Genomic DNA, 18,013 nt, shown 5'->3' on the forward strand with positions numbered 1-18,013 from the left:
GGAACCAAGATGCCCAGATACGGGCCCTTTACAGAGCGATTCCAGCTGGGTGGTTATTCTTTGTAAAACTGCTGTTTGCTGGCTGCGACTGACCTTCCTCCTCCCTTCGGATTTTAGCACCTTGAGGAGGAAGGAGAGGAAGTGCTCTGGAAGCAGAGACCAATAAGCTGAAAAGCAAATCACGTCACCCTTCCCCCAAGCGCCAGGCTGGTGCCAACTCCATTCCGGTCAGTAAGGAAGCAAATCTGGCTGGGGCAGCTTGCAGGCAGCAGGGAAGTACAGGAACAAAAGCAGCCTCTTCTGGCAAGGCACTTCCCTGACTGCACCCACCCTCTGACATTCAGAGAGCTGCAGAGCCAGTGCCAACAGCCCCAGGCCCTCAGTACAAGGCCTGGAGTAACCCAGCTTCTGCACTCACAGGCTTCGATGCCTTTGCACCAGGGAGATAGTGGCTATCACTCACTGCACTGCATTTGAGTTGGACCAGGAGTTTCCCGCAGGGCAATGGAAGCCTTGGTTTTCTGCCAGAGAATTGCTGTGCACCCTGCTCCAGAGCTGGAGCTGTTACCTGCCTCTTTCGCAGGTATCCGAGGAATTTCAAAGCCTCTCTTCCCTTTGCACCAGGCAGTGCTGGCAGCCGCCTTGCAGATACTGTTGGGCTCCAGGGATTCCTCTCCCTACCACTGCCTCCACAAAGGGTGGAAGCCATGCCAATCCTGTAATGGTCCATCCACACTCCCCGGTGCCCAGCCAAAAGGATTAGGAAGGAACCCAAGGCTCCAGGGGCTGAGCAAGCACAAAGGAGTGGTTATGTGGACAGCAGGGTGACTCCTCTGAGAGAGGCATTAGACATGGGAGCAGACCCCTACTTTCACTGAGGCTTTTTTGCTTGTGCCTCTAGCAAGTGCAATCCCTGCAGACAGTGGGGTTTGGGATAGGGCAACCACGGCCCCTCATACAGGGACCTTCACACACAGCCCAGCCATCTTCTCCAGCTCCCCATCTAGCCATTGCATCCTGCCCAGAAGATTAATGGGGGATGAATGAGGAGGCCTGAAAGAACAGAGTGGGAAAGAAAGGAGAGCCTGAACTTTTAACCACAGTGTACTTTCCTTAGCATCCCACAAAGGCAGAACACTACTTCAGAAAACACTTGCAAAGCGACAGCCCTAGAAGTGACCGTGGAGGACCTGTGCGCAGGTTAACCGTCAGAGCTTCAAGAGCTGGCCAAGCCACCTGCTCTGCTGGGTGCCTCGCCAGCTAAAGCTACAAAAGCTGCTCTTCTTTCATTGAGAGCTGCACTGCTACAATTTAGTGTTTACCTGCTGCAGGCTAAAAGCATGCACATGTGGTCTGCACACACCCTAAATATAAAATAAAGTGCCCCACGTGAGCTAACTCCCACCCAAGCAAGCTACAAATAATGAGGACAGTCCATCCATGCCCCTGCAGTTCTCCCCAGGTGGTTACTTCTCTACGGTGTTCATCACCCATCCAAGCCACTCAGACTTGAGCATACAAATGGGGGTGTTCATGTTGCACCTCTCACCTCGCCTACAGGCGTTTACAACACCGGCTCCTACTTTCTCTCCACCGCGGTGCAAGGGCAGACTTGCGGCTCTCTTTTTACACTAGCATGGACTTGTGAAATTGCAATTGCAATTGCCAGCCAGCCCTTTGGGGCACTTCAGCAGTGAACTGCTGGATCATCACAACAAATGCCCAACTTGCTGAATTCCAAGGCACAAACCGCTTATTGCAAGCAGTCTGCAGCCTCTGTCTGCCCTATTCATGCAGCCGGGAAGCCAGGGCTACTAGCCAGCAACCTCTCCTGTCAGACTGAGTGTGGTGTATTGACATGAAAAGCTTGGGCGTAGCTTCATGTCAGTACTCCCTGCTGAAGGGTCCATCTCCTGGGAGATGTTCCACTCCCCCTCTCCAGGCCCCTCCGGCTCCCACCCTGTGGGTCCTGTGAACTGGTACTGAAACTATTTAAATATTGAACGAGAGGGGACCCAGAGCAAGGCAATCTGCTTGAAAATGAAAAGGTTTCCCTTGTGCCTGAGACAGGCTTGTGCTTCAAAAAAGCTGCCTCCCCCTTTCAGTAGGGCATGGACAAAACCAGTTTACAGCAGGGAACTGCACACAGAGTGGGGAGACATCACATCTCTGGGGCATCACAGTGGGGACAGACCACCAGAGAACAAGGGCAACTGCAAACAGGAACCTGGCTAACCATGTCCTGTGCTACCCTGGCTGCCGAGACGGACAGCTGTCCTCCCCGGACAGCACCACGGGCCAGGCGGCTGCAGTTGCTGTCTACGGTAGCAGACGCCTGCAGAAAAGCCAGGGGATGCTGGACAGAGTTTGCAGCTTCTTGTATACAATGCAGCTCGGTTGTTGATTTTAGAAATAGTTTCTTTGCTGAACCCCCCCTCTACCCAAATGAAGGTTCAGAAAAAACACAAACCTAAGGTCTCCTAGAGGAATTGTTCTCCAACTGAATAGGAGATTCAAACATGGGAGGCAGTGGGAGTTGGCAACAAAGGTTACTACAGTGCTAATCCTTTGTACGTGCCAGCATTAGAGACCAAAGCACTATTGTCATTTTTTGAGAAGACCTTTTTCAAAGTTGATTTTATGTTGCAAAAGCCCAGGGTTTAAATGCATGAGGCAAAGCGCTGCAGAACCACCCTTTACCCTCCTGAGACAGACACACTGGACATGACAGAAAGGAATAAATTCAGGGGCCAGGTACAACCAAAAGCAGCAAGCAGACAAATTTACTCAGGAAAATGCTGTGAAAATGGGCTCTTCTATTATTTGACCATGCTGCAGCTTTGCATGGCCCTCGTATGGTCAATTCGGCTCTGTGTGACAACACTGGACGGCGCGAAGATTTTCCCATAGCTCTGTGCAAGGCCACAAAGCTTTGTCTGCTTCCTGTAGCCTGTCCTCTCGCTGCAGCAGAGCTCTGTCTACCTCAAGCACATAAGAGCTCAGGTCCCGGAGCAGAGCACCTTGCAACCTGAGGCCACCAGCCCTCTTCGGCTTACCTGTCCGAGATCCAAGGTGACGTTGACCTCATTGAACTCCAGCCCCCGGGAAAGCGGAGGACTCTGCCACCAGCGCTCCGTGCCGTCGATGGCGTTGCTGACGGGGTGGGCCTTGTTGCTGTTTGCAGAGGAGCAGATGTCACAGTACTGTCCCTGCCAGAAGCAAAAAGACAGCAGAGATTAGCACAGCATCAAAGCTGCTGGCACTTCCCAAACCTCTCCTGTTCATACAGAAAGAGCCCAAGCCTTGGTAGGGAGGGTTGTAAAACGAAGATAAAGAATAAGCAGCAGATGGGGCACCCTCGACACCCTCTCTCCCAGCCCCCAAGGATTTCTGTTTCCCCTTGCATGTTCTTTTCACAAAGGTTTAACAGATGAGTGCAGCCCAATCCCCACCTGGTATCCTACAGGGAGCAGGTGGGCTGGGGAGATTAGGGCCTTTGTAACCCTCCTTCACCCACTGCAAGGGCAAACTCTTACCAAGAGAAAGGAGCAAAATATGCCCAACTCAGCATCCCCTCTGCGCCCCAGACATGCACACAGTACTGGGGAAAGACCCCAGGCTAAAAGCCCTAGAGACTACTTGTCTCTAGGGTGTGAAAGGGCAGCTGCCCCAGTGATGATAAAGACATCAGCTCAAGGGAACTGATGTCGGCAGGCCTGAGCCCCCTATGACCTCTCCAATGAGAGTATCGCTCACACCGTAACTGGCTGTTTGAGAGACGGGACTACAGGAACACAACACTCGTGCAGACCGGACTGGCAGCTCATCCTGCCCCGGTTGCGTTGCAATCAGCTTGGTTCTCGTTTCAAAGCCCCTTTTAGCCATGGCCCTACTCCAATGCAATCGCTCAGCAGCAACACTGCCAGCCCGCTGGCGATACCCCTGCGCCAGGCTGGACAGGGCCTGCTGAGCTGCAACAGGACTGCTGCCCGTGCTCATGCCATTAACCAAACTAAATATGTTCCCATCGAGAGGGAAAATCCTAGTCTGCTCGTGGGGTGGATTCTCTCTTTTCTGTACAGCAGCGAGGCTGGTTCACTCAAAGAGCACTTTGGCCAACTTGGAGGGGACACACAAGCACCCAGAGAACCAGCAAGTTGCCATCTGCCTAGCCCCTTGGTATTGGCACTGGATTCACTCTGCTCCAAGCCGCTGGATGGGGAGCACTGTTATTTCGCAGTTCCCCTTTAAAAGCGGCATTTGTCTTTAGGCGAGCGAATTGGCCTGGTTTGTCCCGGCTGCAGCTAGCTTTAATATTACACCAGGTAGATGAGGAACAAGACAATCTCTGATGCTTCCTGCTTACTATAGCCTCAGCCCCTCCAGGGCTGCAAACAGACAGACATCCTGCCATTTCCAGACTCTCCAAGACTAGAGGAGATCCCATGCTGAAAGGAAACGGGAAAATTCCCAGCATTCTTCCCTGCAGACATAGGGCATGCTATTTGCAGGCAATTATGCAACACAAGTTGCTCCGAACCAGCCCACCTTTAATTAACTCAGCGAGAGATATGGAAATGCCAGACAGCGAAGTACAAAGCCAAGGAGCGGAGACAGCCAACGTCGGGCTATTTTCCGTGCACCGAGCCGCAGCTGGACACAGGGAATCTGAGCAAGACCCCCTTTAAACAAGGGCACAAACAAGTAGAGAGACCAAATGAGCAACAGAGACACAAACCTGAACAGGCCTTTTCTGTTAAAAAAAAAAAGTAAGAAAGAAAGAAAAACCTGTGCAACAGGTTGCAAGGAGAACAAGATTCCTGCTGAAGGAACACAAAATTCAGAGGCTTTTAACAAAACAGGGAGTCTGGTGAAAAACTGGAAGAAAATCCTCGGACTCCCAACAATTTCTCCTTTTGTTGAGTGCCCTTCACGCGCTTCACAATGACATGCAGTTGCCCCTCCAACCTCACACAGGACTGGAAAGTTCAGCCTGGCTGCTGCACTCGATTAATCCTCCAAGGGCTGCCCGCTCTGTTATCTGTGCAAAGTGCCCCTATTTGCTGGCTCACCGCTCAATGGCTTAACCGAGCTGGCTATTAAATGCTGTCATTGGGGCTCTGGCATTAGTGGTTCCCAAAAGTGTAGACGACCGTGCTCCGAGACACAGGACATCAACCACAAGAGAAACAGATTATTTCCAGCTACTCAGCGAGTCAAGCGTTTTTTGGGGCAGACTACACGGTTAGCTGGAGCTTCAGGGCACCGCAGGCAAAACAGCTAACCTCTGCCCTCTGAAGATTTTGTTTAATAACAATAAAAATGCAGGGCTGAGAAGTGCAATCTCCGTGAGTCATGGGGTTAAAATAGGCAGCATGTTATCAGGGCAAGAGAGGGGACCCCTACCAAGGTAAGCGAGAAAGAACAATTGAAATGGAAGAAGAAAGGCAGGGAAGCGAAGCTGCAAGGGAGCTGAAAGAGCACAAAACGAAGAGCAAGGGGAGAGAGAGCAGATCCCGCTCTCATCACAAATCAATGGGAATGCTGAACTCAACTCCCCTAGGAGCAGACACACAGGCAGGGAGCCCCGCTGAGCTGGCTGGCCTCTGGGAAAAGCAGAAGGCTTTGTCCCAGCTTATCTGGCCTTGCCATGACCCAGCCTTAGTCATCCTCACCTAATTCATCGGAAACCCATGGGGAACTGACCCCCTTTGAGATGACAGGTGGGTTTTGATAAGGGAAGGGAGGGAGGGGGGGAAAACAAAGGCTGACTTTTTCAAACAAATGAGGTGCATAAGCATTCAGGAATTTGCACCGGTAATTACCACAAGCCTGCATGCAAATCAGGTAACTGCATATACCATCCGGCTCATTCCCCTGGCCAGGGAAGGACAACTATGATTTGTGGCTCAGGTTAGACAAGATTTTATAAAGATACCAGATCTACCCGAAGAACCTTGCCCTTAGACCAACACAGTTACAACCTACACTCCTGGCTCAAGTTAGGCGCTTTCTTTTCAGTTCCAATTAAGTCACGAAGGTTGGTGTCTTAACGTGATGGAAAACGCACTGAATTGGTCGTACTGCAGCAGTCTTTGGCCTGCCATTCAGACTTCCAGCGATGGGTCTCTGACACAAGACATCTCCCAACTCTTTATGTAACATGCAAAGTATTATGGATGGACGTGCCTAATAAAAAGAGACAGAGGAGTCCAATTTCACCCCAGCAACATAAATCGTGAGCGAACACCATGCGATTCAACTAAGACGTGCCAGTGTCAAGCGGAGCATCAGACCCCTGGTATCTCAGACACACAACAAGCCTGGTTCTCCTCTGGCCGACAGGCCTGCTATCTTGATCCGTGAAGCTAACAGCTTGCAGCTCAACATGGCAAAGCTTTGGGCAAGCAAGTCATTTTCCATGTGAATACTGTAATGCCCTGTGTGGACAGGCATCCAGATGAAGATGCACATCAAGTGAAGGCAAAAGTTAAGCAAATGGGAACTCCTGAATTTGAGAGGGTGCTAGAGTTGTTTTTAGGTTGAAAGCAATAATACTTAAAGCCCCCCCGCCCCAAAAGGTAGAAGAATGACTTGAGGAAGAATGTCTTGCATTTGAAAACTTGGCTAACTACCTACCTTTTATGGGACCACCTGCACAGTTGGGATATCACCCACAAAAATCTTTGCCTCTTGCATAGTTCCTGGATCAAACCTACAAGAATTGAAGTTGGGATAAATGTCTACCCTCAAACTGTTCCAGGCTCCTGGGACATCTCAGAGCAAAACCGGTAACGCTGCAGCTAATCATTTAGGTGAGGGGTGGCCAACGTGCAGCAAAGGCTGCCTCTCTGTGTGGCACACAGTAGATCAGGAAAGGGGACCGGCGGGCAGCACAGCAGCAGTCAGAGCAGGAAGCAGAAAATGGAGCAGGAGATCTGGCAAGGGGACCAGAGTGGTACTCAGGAAGGGTGTGGGCTAGTTTGTGGCACTGCTGCCAAGAAGGCTGGCCTGCACTGACTTGGTTGGTGTGGAAATGCAAGTGTAAAAGTAGCACATTTCCCTTATTGTGTTCAGTGAGTCTTTGGAGCACACTCTGCCTTGGAAGGAGGACAGAAAGGCTTTAAACTCAAGTCTGAACAGCAAGTCACTGCTTATTGATATAAACACATTCTCCTAGGGACAGACATTACATATAAACCAGTTTTAGTGAGTACAAACTGGTTTAAACCCGTAGCGGAACAGACATTCAGTGCACATAAACCAGTTTCAAAATGGCCCCAACCAGTTTGAGATAAACCTGATTGAATCAGACTTAACTGATTTGGCTCAAACTGGCTTCTGCAACCTCTGTCCCACACCCATGTAGCCGACTTAGTTAGCAGAGCACAGGCAAGTGCTGAACAAGCGTCCCAGTGCAGCTCTCCCGATGTACCTCCATCCTGACCTGCATCGCGCTTGCTGACTGACTGCAAAAGCTCCCACAATGAAAACGCTGACAGCTGTCTATTTGGCTAGAACAAAACTGGACTTCATCCTAATCTGACCGGCTAGGAACAATGCCACAAACCCACCAGGTGTTTTTAAAGACTTATTGGGAACACATGGAAGGGGAAAAAAGGTGCATTTCCCCCTTAAAAAAAAATTCCAGCAGTGTCAACAGTCAGTGGCAGGAGAATTTCTTACGCCTGCTATTTTATGCGGCATTTATCAGGCACCTCCTACCAATGCCTGCCTTCTCCAACTACCAGACCCAGCTAAAACTTGCGGTGTGCCCATCCAAACTGAACTTCCGGCACTCCCGGAGGAAAGCCTTCCTGACCACAGCTGCGCCATGTACAGCACGAGGTAGGGACCAGCAGGTGAAAGGGTTAGGCCACTAACTTAATCTGCTGAAAGAGTGCACCAATGACATACAGCTGGAGTTCATTATTGTCCTTTCAGTCTACTTAAATTGAACACTTCCCCCCCACCTCCCTTATTGCCCGAGACCCTGGGTGGTGTTGAAAGCCCTAAAGGGGATGAATTGGGAACTCTGACCTCTGCACTAACACCTCCTTTTTCCTCCCTTCCCTTTTAGGTGCTGCCTGTGGTCACGGAAAGAAGCCACTACAAAAGAAGTTTTCTAAAGCTTTCAGCAGGACCAAAGGCTATGGCCTAGGAAGCAGGCTCAGATCAAAGCGCTCTCCTATCAAAGCTGCACAGAAGGACAGGGAGGGGGTCACTACAGTCCTCTCAAAGCCTGAGCGGCTAAGTTTGTCCTGGAAGTAACTGGGAGAATGTAAAGAGCTAGAGCAAGGCAGCCCTGGTGAGTCACAAGGCTGTAATTTTAGTGTTTAATGCAGGCTGTTATAAATCGGACATGGCAAACGAACACTGGTTGCAGGTGGGAGTGCATACGCTTAGATGTGAATACCCTGCTTTTTGCTAACCAGTAAAAAACCCAAAAAACCCATTTTGTTTCAATGGATTAAGTTTTCAGGTAGTGTAAGTCTGGTTGCAACTGAACTTGTTCCTCAATGGTGCTTCTGCACTAAACACTAGACAGGCAGCGCTGTGCAGTTCCCCTGCTACAGTTAGGATTCACTAAAACCTTACTTACAGTGGGCCATTAACTGCTCCACAAAGCCATCCTTGCTCAGTAGCTTATTTATACCAGCATTATGTACAGGAGCCTGCTAACAACTATAAAGCAATAAACTGGAGAAAGGGCGCTGCTTTTCTAAGAGCTGCCAGTCTAACATGGGGTTTTGCCCTTTGGCATCCTTCCAACCACTGGTAGCTTAAGGACTGGAGAACGTAAATCAGCTGCCAAACCTCATTTCCAACCCCACAACTGGAACTGGCCTCTTGCAATGACCGGTTGCACAACAGCCATTTTCCAAACCTCCCCCCACTTTTGGAGGGGTCACACACAGGCTGAGCATAGCCATTTCTATAGCCCCATTGGGAGAGGTGACCTAGCACGATAAACCCTTTAAATAACCCAACAGAAAATATTGACAAACAACAGCTGTCTGGATCAGTTTGCCCAAATTTGCTGGTGGCTTCTTCCCCCACCCCAGCCACGTTCAGCGTTACAGTGGCTCCCAGGTACTTTGGCTGTCCCCACGGCATGACAGCGGATCTGGGATTCATGGAACTGAGCCCCCTGCTATACTTACTACATCGCACCAAAAACTGGTTAACCACACAAGACATTTAGACAGGCCACGGGTGAAAAGTAAGATCCCCCACACGCGCAAAGTAACGCTCGCACAATTAACCGGTTAAAGTAGACCAGCTACAGATGCCAAGTCCATCTCGCATCATAAAAATAGCCGTCCAGTGTCCAGCTACAGATGCGAAGTCCATCTCACACCCTAAAAACAGTTGTCCAGCTACCAAGTCAGCGCTCGCAAACGTGTAACAACTCTAGAGCCCGCTTTTCTTCTGGATGCCTCTCAGGCGCGAAATCGCAGAGGGTGCCCGCTCTGTGCGAGACGTCGAGGCGGGCAGGACAGGCGCCTGCGCCCCGCGCTCGGCCGAGCCTTGGGGAGGCAACGGCCTGCGGCTGGAAGGGGGAAAGAGCCGGGCCAGCCCTCTCCCCGCACAGACGCAGCGCTATCCGGGTCCAAGGTTTCTTCCTGGTGCTCCGCGGCAGCACCTGCCTGCCTACCACTGCGCCCTACCTGGATGGTCTGGTGCGGGTCGCCCCCCGCCACAGGCCCGCCCACCAGCTTGCAGTACAGGTCCTCCAGCGCGCCGCCGTCCTCGCCGCAGGTGGCGGTGGCGGCGATGCGGGTGCTCTCGGCCAGGTTGAAGTAGGGCGGGTGCAGGCTGTGGCCGCCGGCGGGCACCGCCACCACCAGCACCACCAGCAGCGGCGGCAGCGGCGCGGCCGGGGAGCGGCGCGGCCGGGCCGGCCCCATGGTGCGGCGGGAGCGGGAGCCGGAGCGGGAGCCGGAGCGGGAGCCGGAGCCGGGCGCGCTGCAGCCGCCGGCCGAGCGGGGAGTGGCCGGGCGGATCCGCGCCGCCGCCGCCGCCCGTTGTCCCCGGGGGCGCGGCCACGGCTCGTGCGGGCGCCCCGCCCCACACCCCGCCTCGCCTCAGACTCGACCGCCCCGTCGGACTTGGGACCCCCCCCGGTTAGCCTGAAATACCCGAGACCCCCGGCGGACTCGACCCGCCCCGAGTTAGAGCCCAGGCCCCCACGGCCTGGCTCGACTCGAGCGCCCGCCGCCGCGCTTCACGTGAGGAGACCCCGAAGACCCGGGCGGCGCCCAACTCCCCTGGTGAGACTGGAGACCCCCCGGTTAGACTGAACCCCCGCCCCCATTAGACCTGAGGAACCCCCTGGTTAGGCTGAAATATCCGGGCTACACTCAAGCTCCCCTGGTTACATTTGAGACCCCCGGGTTAGAGTGAACCCCCACCCCCATTAGGCTTGAGGATCCCCCTGGCTAGGCTGAAATATCCAGGCTAGACTTGAACACCCCTGGTGAGACTGGAGACCCCCGGGTTAGAGTGAACCCCTGCCCCCATTAGCCTTGAGGATCCCCCTGGTTAGGCTGAAATATCCAGGTTAGACTCGAGCATCCCCTGGTTAGATTTGAGACCCCCGGGTTAGAGTGAACCCCCGCCCCCATTAGCCTTGAGGATCCCCCTGGTTAGGCTGAAATATCCAGGTTAGACTCGAGCATCCCCTGGTTAGACTCCATACCGGCTGGTTAGACTGAAACATCCTGGTGAGACTCAAACCTCCCCTGGTGAGACTCAAGGCTCCCCTTGGAAAACTCTTTGCTTTCATTGCCTTCTCTGACTGTGGAAAAGCCATAGGGCAGTTTTCCTTCTCAGGAAGACAACAGCAGGGCCAAGCAGCTTAAATGCCAGGGGCTCCTATTTGAAACCTCAGGGTTTAATGCGAGAATTATGATCCCACAACTAAGGATGCTAAGGTTGTCTGGCTACCCTCAAAAAGACCTGGAGGTTGAGAATCGCTGCTCTCCATCGGTTTGGTAGTTAGTGTCACAGCGAGGGTGGAGCTGGGATGGTTCGGCTATGCCAGCGGTAAGGATGTCCAAGGGGAGTCTCTTCCATCGGAGCACCTGTCACTGGGAGAAAGTTAGACCAGCTTCCAGCTGTAAGACATTCTTCCTCAGGTCTGCTTGAAAGCTGGTCTGCCTTTATCCCTACCACACAGAAGAGCTGCCCTGAAGAAATCCTTGCCTCTCACATGAGCTCCAAAGAGGACCAACATACGCTATGCCCACCTGACTCGAATACCTAACTTTTGCAGCTGCATGTGCCAAGCAGGGGTGCAAATGCATACCTTCCTTCCAGACACCTCTGTACCGAGCTGTCCTCTCCATCTCCAGCAGGGTCCCTCCAGCAGACTGAATTATTGCAGGGACCTGTGAGAGGAGGGGGGCCAGTAGCAGAGGCCCCGTGTTTCCACATTGGCAGGGGCAGTCTGGTACTGGGGTTGCTTCAGAAGCCCGTAGGGAAGAGCAGCAGGAAAAGTCTCCAACTGCATTCTCAAAATCCTGGATCCCCTTGTTTAAAACAAATGCCCCATAACCAGGCTGAGATAAACCACAGCATCCCAGCACTCAGGTCTTCATTATACACGTCCTTTGGCTTGCCTACTGGCGGGAGAAACACCCCCTGCCTTGTAGCAGGGGGGAATCAAAAGACACTGCCCAAAACATTATTAACTACCCCATTACTGATGAGACAAGCAATTATTTTCCAATGTAGAAAAAGTTACCAGCGAAAGCAAGGCATACATTAAAAAATTAAGCTCCTCACCAATGGGATTCCTAGGCAAAGCAGCACAGCTGGTCCAACACTTTAATCCTCCTGGTGGGGTCACATAATTAATCATCCCTCCAAAAGGCAATTAAGAAAAGTGAGCAGTTGATTAAGATCAAACTCAAAGTCGGCACATGGGGTTTGTAAACTCCTGTGAGCCAGACTAGAGGTAGGAGTAGAAGAGCTGCCTATGCGAGCAACTGCTGCATTTTAAAGATGAAAGCACAGTTTTTCTGCTCTTATAAGAACTAATCTCAAATTAAGGTAAAACTGCTTTGTGAAAGGTCCAGAAGGAACATGAGATATCTACAGCTTCCAAGCAGATAATGGGAAAAAAGACTATAGGAAGGGACAACTCCAAGCAGTAGAGATAAGCAAATAAATTAGATCAACATTAGCCATCCTCTTCCAAGATCATTAATGATTTGAAGTAAACCAGTGCTGAAAAATAAACAGCAAAGCAAGGCAAAAGGAAATGCTGGATTTTAAAGCTAAAGGTTTGTATAAGCGGTTGCTAATTTGGGGCTATGTTTTTTTTTAATCCAGGGGGTGGAAATGGATGCATCCAAAATGAAGAACTCTTGGATTTAGGGCAGAACACCCAATCCTAGAATATGCTGAACACAACTTGTGAACTACCAAGAGAGCAGTCACATCCTGCTCTGCAATACGTAGGATTAGGTGCTAGAAAAGGAGGTATAGCCAGCTGCCTGGTACTTTACATACACCATGCCCTTTACCTGAGCATCTCCAAGCGTGCTAAAAACCTTATTTTTTCATCGCCACATTCCCTTTAGTGGACTACTTAGCACTTTTCACCTGAGGATTTTAGTGTGCTGGGTGAATAGTGAAGCCAGGGCACAGAGAGATGAACCCCTCCCTCACTCAGGCTAGAAGGAAGTTTTTTTTTGGGGGGGGGGCAGGAATGGAGCCCCAGTTTCATTACTGTTACTGGGACATCTCCTGTAATGGGTCCCATCTGCAAATTCAGTAACGGCTAGATTGGATTAGACCCAAGATCAGTCTAGGGCTGTATCCCATCACCAATAAAGACCAGCACCTGATGCTTCAAAGAAGATGTTATCTGTGTAAATGCCCAAACCCTCTTTGAACTTTGCTGTACTGACCTCTTGACTTAATGAAACCATTGCCTAGAGGCAGCCTTTTAAGTTAAACAGAGGGCCCTGAAGTGGACTAGATCCTTCTGTTTAGAACACATGCTACTGCTAAGAAATGTGAAAAGTGCCAAAATCTCCATCCTGGGGAAGTCTTGGTCAAACCCAGTCTCTTGAACAGCAATAGTTCAGTCATACTGTCCTCTACTTGGTCTTAAGTGAGCCTAGCTGGCCATCAACCTGGTCATGTTATAGGGTTCAAGTGCTGAGAAGGGACAGTCAAAATGGTAAAGGGGAGGCACATTTACTGCCTCAGTGATACTGGATCAAGTTTGCTCCATTTATAAAGAAAACAAACAGGTCTCTTGCCCCTTTTGTGTATGTGCATGGGCTAACCGTTCACATCAGATTGAAGTTGGGTCCAGGGATTCAAGGCACAGCGCAGGCAAGTTTGCCCTTAGCATGCTTACAGCTGTACAACTTTCACCCCCACCCATGAGAGTAGGGATTAAATCTTCAACTGGAAATCGCTTACCAGATTAAGTGAAGACAAGAGGAATCAGACCACAATCCAGCTCAGTTTCTCAGCACTGAACTGGTTCTCAACCTACATGGAGCTGAAGGCGAGAAGCATCATCAGATCACAAGTCTGACTTAGACCCTATTCCTCTATATCAAGCCCAACAACTTTCCTTTGAATTAAGCATCATTTATGTAGGCTGTGCAGAACTCATGGAAATGAGGAGTAAAACAGGTAGTGCCACATATTGCTTATGCTGCCAACACACAGGTGCAGATCTGCTAGGCATGGAGGAGTCATTTTTCCACATTGCACTTGGCCCACGGGCAGTTCCACTCACTCATTCACAAGCCCTGGGACAAAGAAGGAGAACGTTTTCCAAGTCAATTGAGAGTTTTTCTAAGTTTACTTCTAACAAGAGCTTGGTTTTATTTCCTCTACAGACTTCCTTTTCTGGATACACAGTCTAATAAAACAGGGCATTTAGGCCCTGGAGCTCCTGGTGGGTTTGGAATGCCTGGGCCAGACCCTTTATTACAAAGGCACCAGCTTGTGCTTTGTCTCTTGGAGGATGGCTTTACCACGAGATTGAGAAGTCTTCCTAATCCAGCAGGAGCACACATGTTACTCTACACCAGAGAATTCAATTAACTTTAAGGTCAGACTGTACCTTCCCTGTAATCAAATGGCTTCAAAACTCTCACAAAGCCAGAACAGGTGTTTCATTCATGCTGTCTGTCTACCTGGCACAGGCCCAAATGCTTTCTTTTAAAGCCTAAATGCCATATTATTCAGAGGCACACTGGGAATGTACACATGTGTATCTGTCTCTTAGGCATGTTTAAAGCTTGCTCATCATTAGCTGCATGTTTTTCTTTGCTCAAATCAAACAGGAACAGCTGTTTTCATGTTAATAACTAAATCATAATTTACATTTATGCCACAGAGCTCCCCTCAGCCAAAACAATCACAGAGGGCCTCGGGAACTTAATGAGCTGGTATCTAAACAATATCTAGAGATCAACTGCTTCACCCCATCTCTGGGGTGAAGCATATCAGCTCGTTTGCACTGAGCAGCGGCACTACAAGCAAATGAAGTTTCGGATTGCTTTGAAACGATGGAGGGAACTGAGGTAGAGAGGACATAAGCATCTGAGCTGGAACCTGGCCAGTGGCTGGAGTTAATATGGCATCTCTTACGCCCAGGGCCACAGGGCTAGCTGAGGACAAGTGACAGGAGGCACTCGTACATCTTGTCTGCAAGATGACCTGTCCAGCCATTCATAGCTGGGGGCTGACTCAAGACTGACTCAGAGTAAAAGATTTCTCTGACTGTATCACCCACACTTTCAGTGCCGGGAAACTTGTGCTCTTATTATAAATTCATTGCTTATTCAGGGTTTCAGAAGTACTTGGTGTACCCTGTGGGCAGTCCCGGAGTAAGGCGGACCAGTGGACTTTGGACCAGATACCACTGGAAGGAAGGAAGGAAGGAAGACAGACCATGGTAAATAGTCACCGCCTTGATGTTCAGATACTCTGTGCTCAGTGAGGCTTGGTAAATGTTCCTCGACAGTCCCATCCTTTTGCTATTCTTCACACAAGGATGGCTCTGGGGAAAAATGACCCACTCAGTTGTCACCCTAGGAGTTTGTTTTCTTTGTCATTCAAGGCAGTAAGCGCCAAGCTCACAAGTGCCTACAGGGAGCAGATCGTGGAGGAAATTAGTAGTGAAGTAGGCTGTAAGCCTGAAAGAAACTCCCTGCATGGATATATCAGATGGTTGTATGGTTCCCCATCACCATGACACCTTCTGTCTTGGCAACTACATTTTCATCAGCAAATGAGTCCATTTATTTTGCAATCTAAGGCCTTGCCAATGCTACTCTTCATAGTAAAGTGAAACAATACAAGCCTGTAATGTTACAAGTATAAAGCTAACTCAGCATGAAGAACCATTATTACCTGTTCAGAAATGCTCAGGGACAATCACATTGCTCCGTTTGCATTTCAGTCCTTGCAAGCTGAGCAGACGCACAATTGAATGCACACCTGCCATTTCTACTTGTGAAAAAAATCTATCAACTGCTGAACCTGAAGAGCGCTAGAAGTGAGGCATTTTAAAAAGGGATCACGACTTCTAGATCTCTGCCTACAGTTTTATACACCTACATTTTCATCTACACTCAAATGTCTGCACAAGTGAAGTATTTGGCCAGATTCATGTGCAGAACTCCAGCACCTCCAACATCAAATGTGCTGCATCTGACTCTGCACACAGAATTACTGAGCACATCAAACCATGGGTAAAATTTTAAGGGCTGGCTACTGGAAAAGTAGGTCCAGTAGACTTATGTCTGGAATTCTGAAAGCTGGAAAAAAATCCTAAAATATTGTATTTATAAATGAAAAAGTGTTGGGATGATTCTTTGGGATTTTAATGGCATAAGAGCCAGAAAACATTTTGAATAAAAAACTTTTTAATGAAGAAGAAACATCTGTTCTTGATTAATTGTAAGGACTATAGCTAGAAGCAGGCTTAGAGATCTTGCCACCCAGCCAAGTAATCCCATTCAACTCAGTGGCACAAACACGTGTCAGAATACTGTTGTTCCTTTTTCTGATTTGCTTTATTATAATTTTTAAAAATATATACATTGAGCCAAATGGCAATGGGAGCATGACCATGTTCCAAACATAAAGCCGCAGTGTTTTTGGCTCCCCAGCAGCTTCTCTGTTGGCTTGCATGCATTTTCCCAGAAGTAATTAGAACCGTGGAGCTTCTGAAGGGTGCCAGCTGTTCCAGAGGTTCAATGCAATGTTTAAAAAATGTTAAAAATGAAGGGTTTCTCCATTCATCCCTTACAGAGCAGGTTTGGAATGTGGGAAGCAACTTTACACCCAACGCATGGGAAGTACAGGATGAATGGCAGAGACTTGGCCTGAACCCCTCCAGTGACTACCTCAGGCCTGTGGCCTGAAAGTTCTCCCCAGGCAGTAGAAAGAACAGGCTGGGTTGACTTCAAAGAGTATCCTGAGAGGATTTCACTCAACATCCAGCGATCTACCCTTATCTATCTGCCTTATGGATTTATACTGCAGCCCATCATCATCATCAGATCCAGGGGCCTTTCTTCCACATATAAATGAAATAGCCGAGTCCCTTGTGCTATTCTTCATCTGGTAGATGCAGACTCTGCTTGATATATGGGGACTCTGTTTGGGGGTTTTTTTTCAGCTGAAGTCAGTTTGCAGGTGCTGAAGGGGGCAGTTCAAGCAGTGTCAAGGTTGCTGCCCATGCTTCTTTCCCTTGTCTGTCCTCTCTCTGTACAGTACCTCTGTTTGAGTTGCCTGGACATATAAGCAACCCCCCCACATAGGATGCACTGCAGGAACCCAGTGACCTCTGGTGCAGAGCAAAGGGATGCTTGAAGCGTTCCTCTTTGTGGCCATTTTTAGCAGTAAGCACAGAGCCCCTTGAAGACGTGGGGCTGAAACCAGCCTAGATACGCCCGGGCTGAAACACCCACAGGTGTGGCAGCAAAACAAAGGCAAAGCTGAGCAAATAGGAGAAAAAGAAAGGGAAGCAGGAACTTTATGTGTGGCTTATAGAATCATAGAAAGTTAGGCTTGGAAGGGACCTCAGGAGGTCACATCTAGTCCCACTTCCTGCTCAAAGCAGGACCACCCCAGCTACATCATCCCAGCCAAGGCTTGGTCTCGCTGGGTTTTAAACACCTCCAAGGATGGAGAGTCCACCACCTCTCTGGGTAATCTGTTCCAGTGCTTTACTACCCTCCTAGTGAGGAAGTTTTTCCTAATATCCAACCTAAACTTCCCTTGCTGCAATTTGAGCCCATTGTTCCTTGTCCTGTCATCTGCCCCCACCAAGAACAGTCCAGCCCCATTCTCTGTGCAACCCCCTCCGCAGGGAGTTGAAGACTGCTATTTAATCCCTTGCCCCCCTCAGTCTCTTCTTCTCTAGACTAAATAAGCCCAATTCCCTTAGTCTTTCCTCATAAGTCATGTCCTCCAACCTCCTCACCATTTGTGTTGCCCTCTGCTGGGCTCTCCCCAATTTTTCCACACCCTTTCTGTAGTGGGCGGCCCACAACTGGACACAGGACTCCAGATGTGGCCTCACCAGTGCTGAATAGAGGGAACAATCACTTCCATTGCCCTCCTGGCAACACACCTACGAGTGCAGCCCAGTAGCCGTTAACCTTCTTGGCGACAAGGGCACATTGCTGCCTCCTATTCAGCTTATTATCCACTGTAATCCCCGGGTCCTTTTCTGCAGAGCTGCTGCATAGCCAGGCAGCCCCCAGCCTGTACTGATGCATGGGACTGTTCCCCCCTAAGTGCAGGACTTCGCACTTGTCCTTGTTGAACATCATGAGATTTCTTTTGGCCCAATCCTCCAATTTGTCTAGGTCACTCTGAATCCTAGCCCTACCCTCCAGAGTATCTACTACTCCCCCCAGCTTGATGTCATCTGCAAACTTGCTGAGGATGCACTTGATGCCACCTTCCAGGTCACTGATGAAGACATTGAACAAAACCAGCCCCAGGACTGACCCCTGGG

General features: G+C 49.9%; 1 protein-coding gene across 1 annotated transcript in view; it reads right to left on the reverse strand.

The window, feature by feature from the left end:
• LAMA5 (laminin subunit alpha 5) overlaps positions 1–9,946 on the reverse strand; it is a 121,750-nt gene extending 111,804 nt beyond the window's left edge. Inside the window, 2 exon segments of the mRNA XM_090064922.1 lie at positions 3,057–3,209; positions 9,672–9,946. Coding sequence (XP_089921048.1) covers positions 3,057–3,209; positions 9,672–9,911 — 393 coding nt within the window. The 5' untranslated portion in view covers positions 9,912–9,946.
• Between the last annotated feature and the right edge of the window lie 8,067 nt (positions 9,947–18,013).

Source organism: Crocodylus siamensis, chromosome 10, assembly GCF_052110815.1.
Source record: "Crocodylus siamensis isolate JL-2025a chromosome 10, ASM5211081v1, whole genome shotgun sequence".
Lineage (NCBI taxonomy): Eukaryota > Metazoa > Chordata > Crocodylia > Crocodylidae > Crocodylus > Crocodylus siamensis.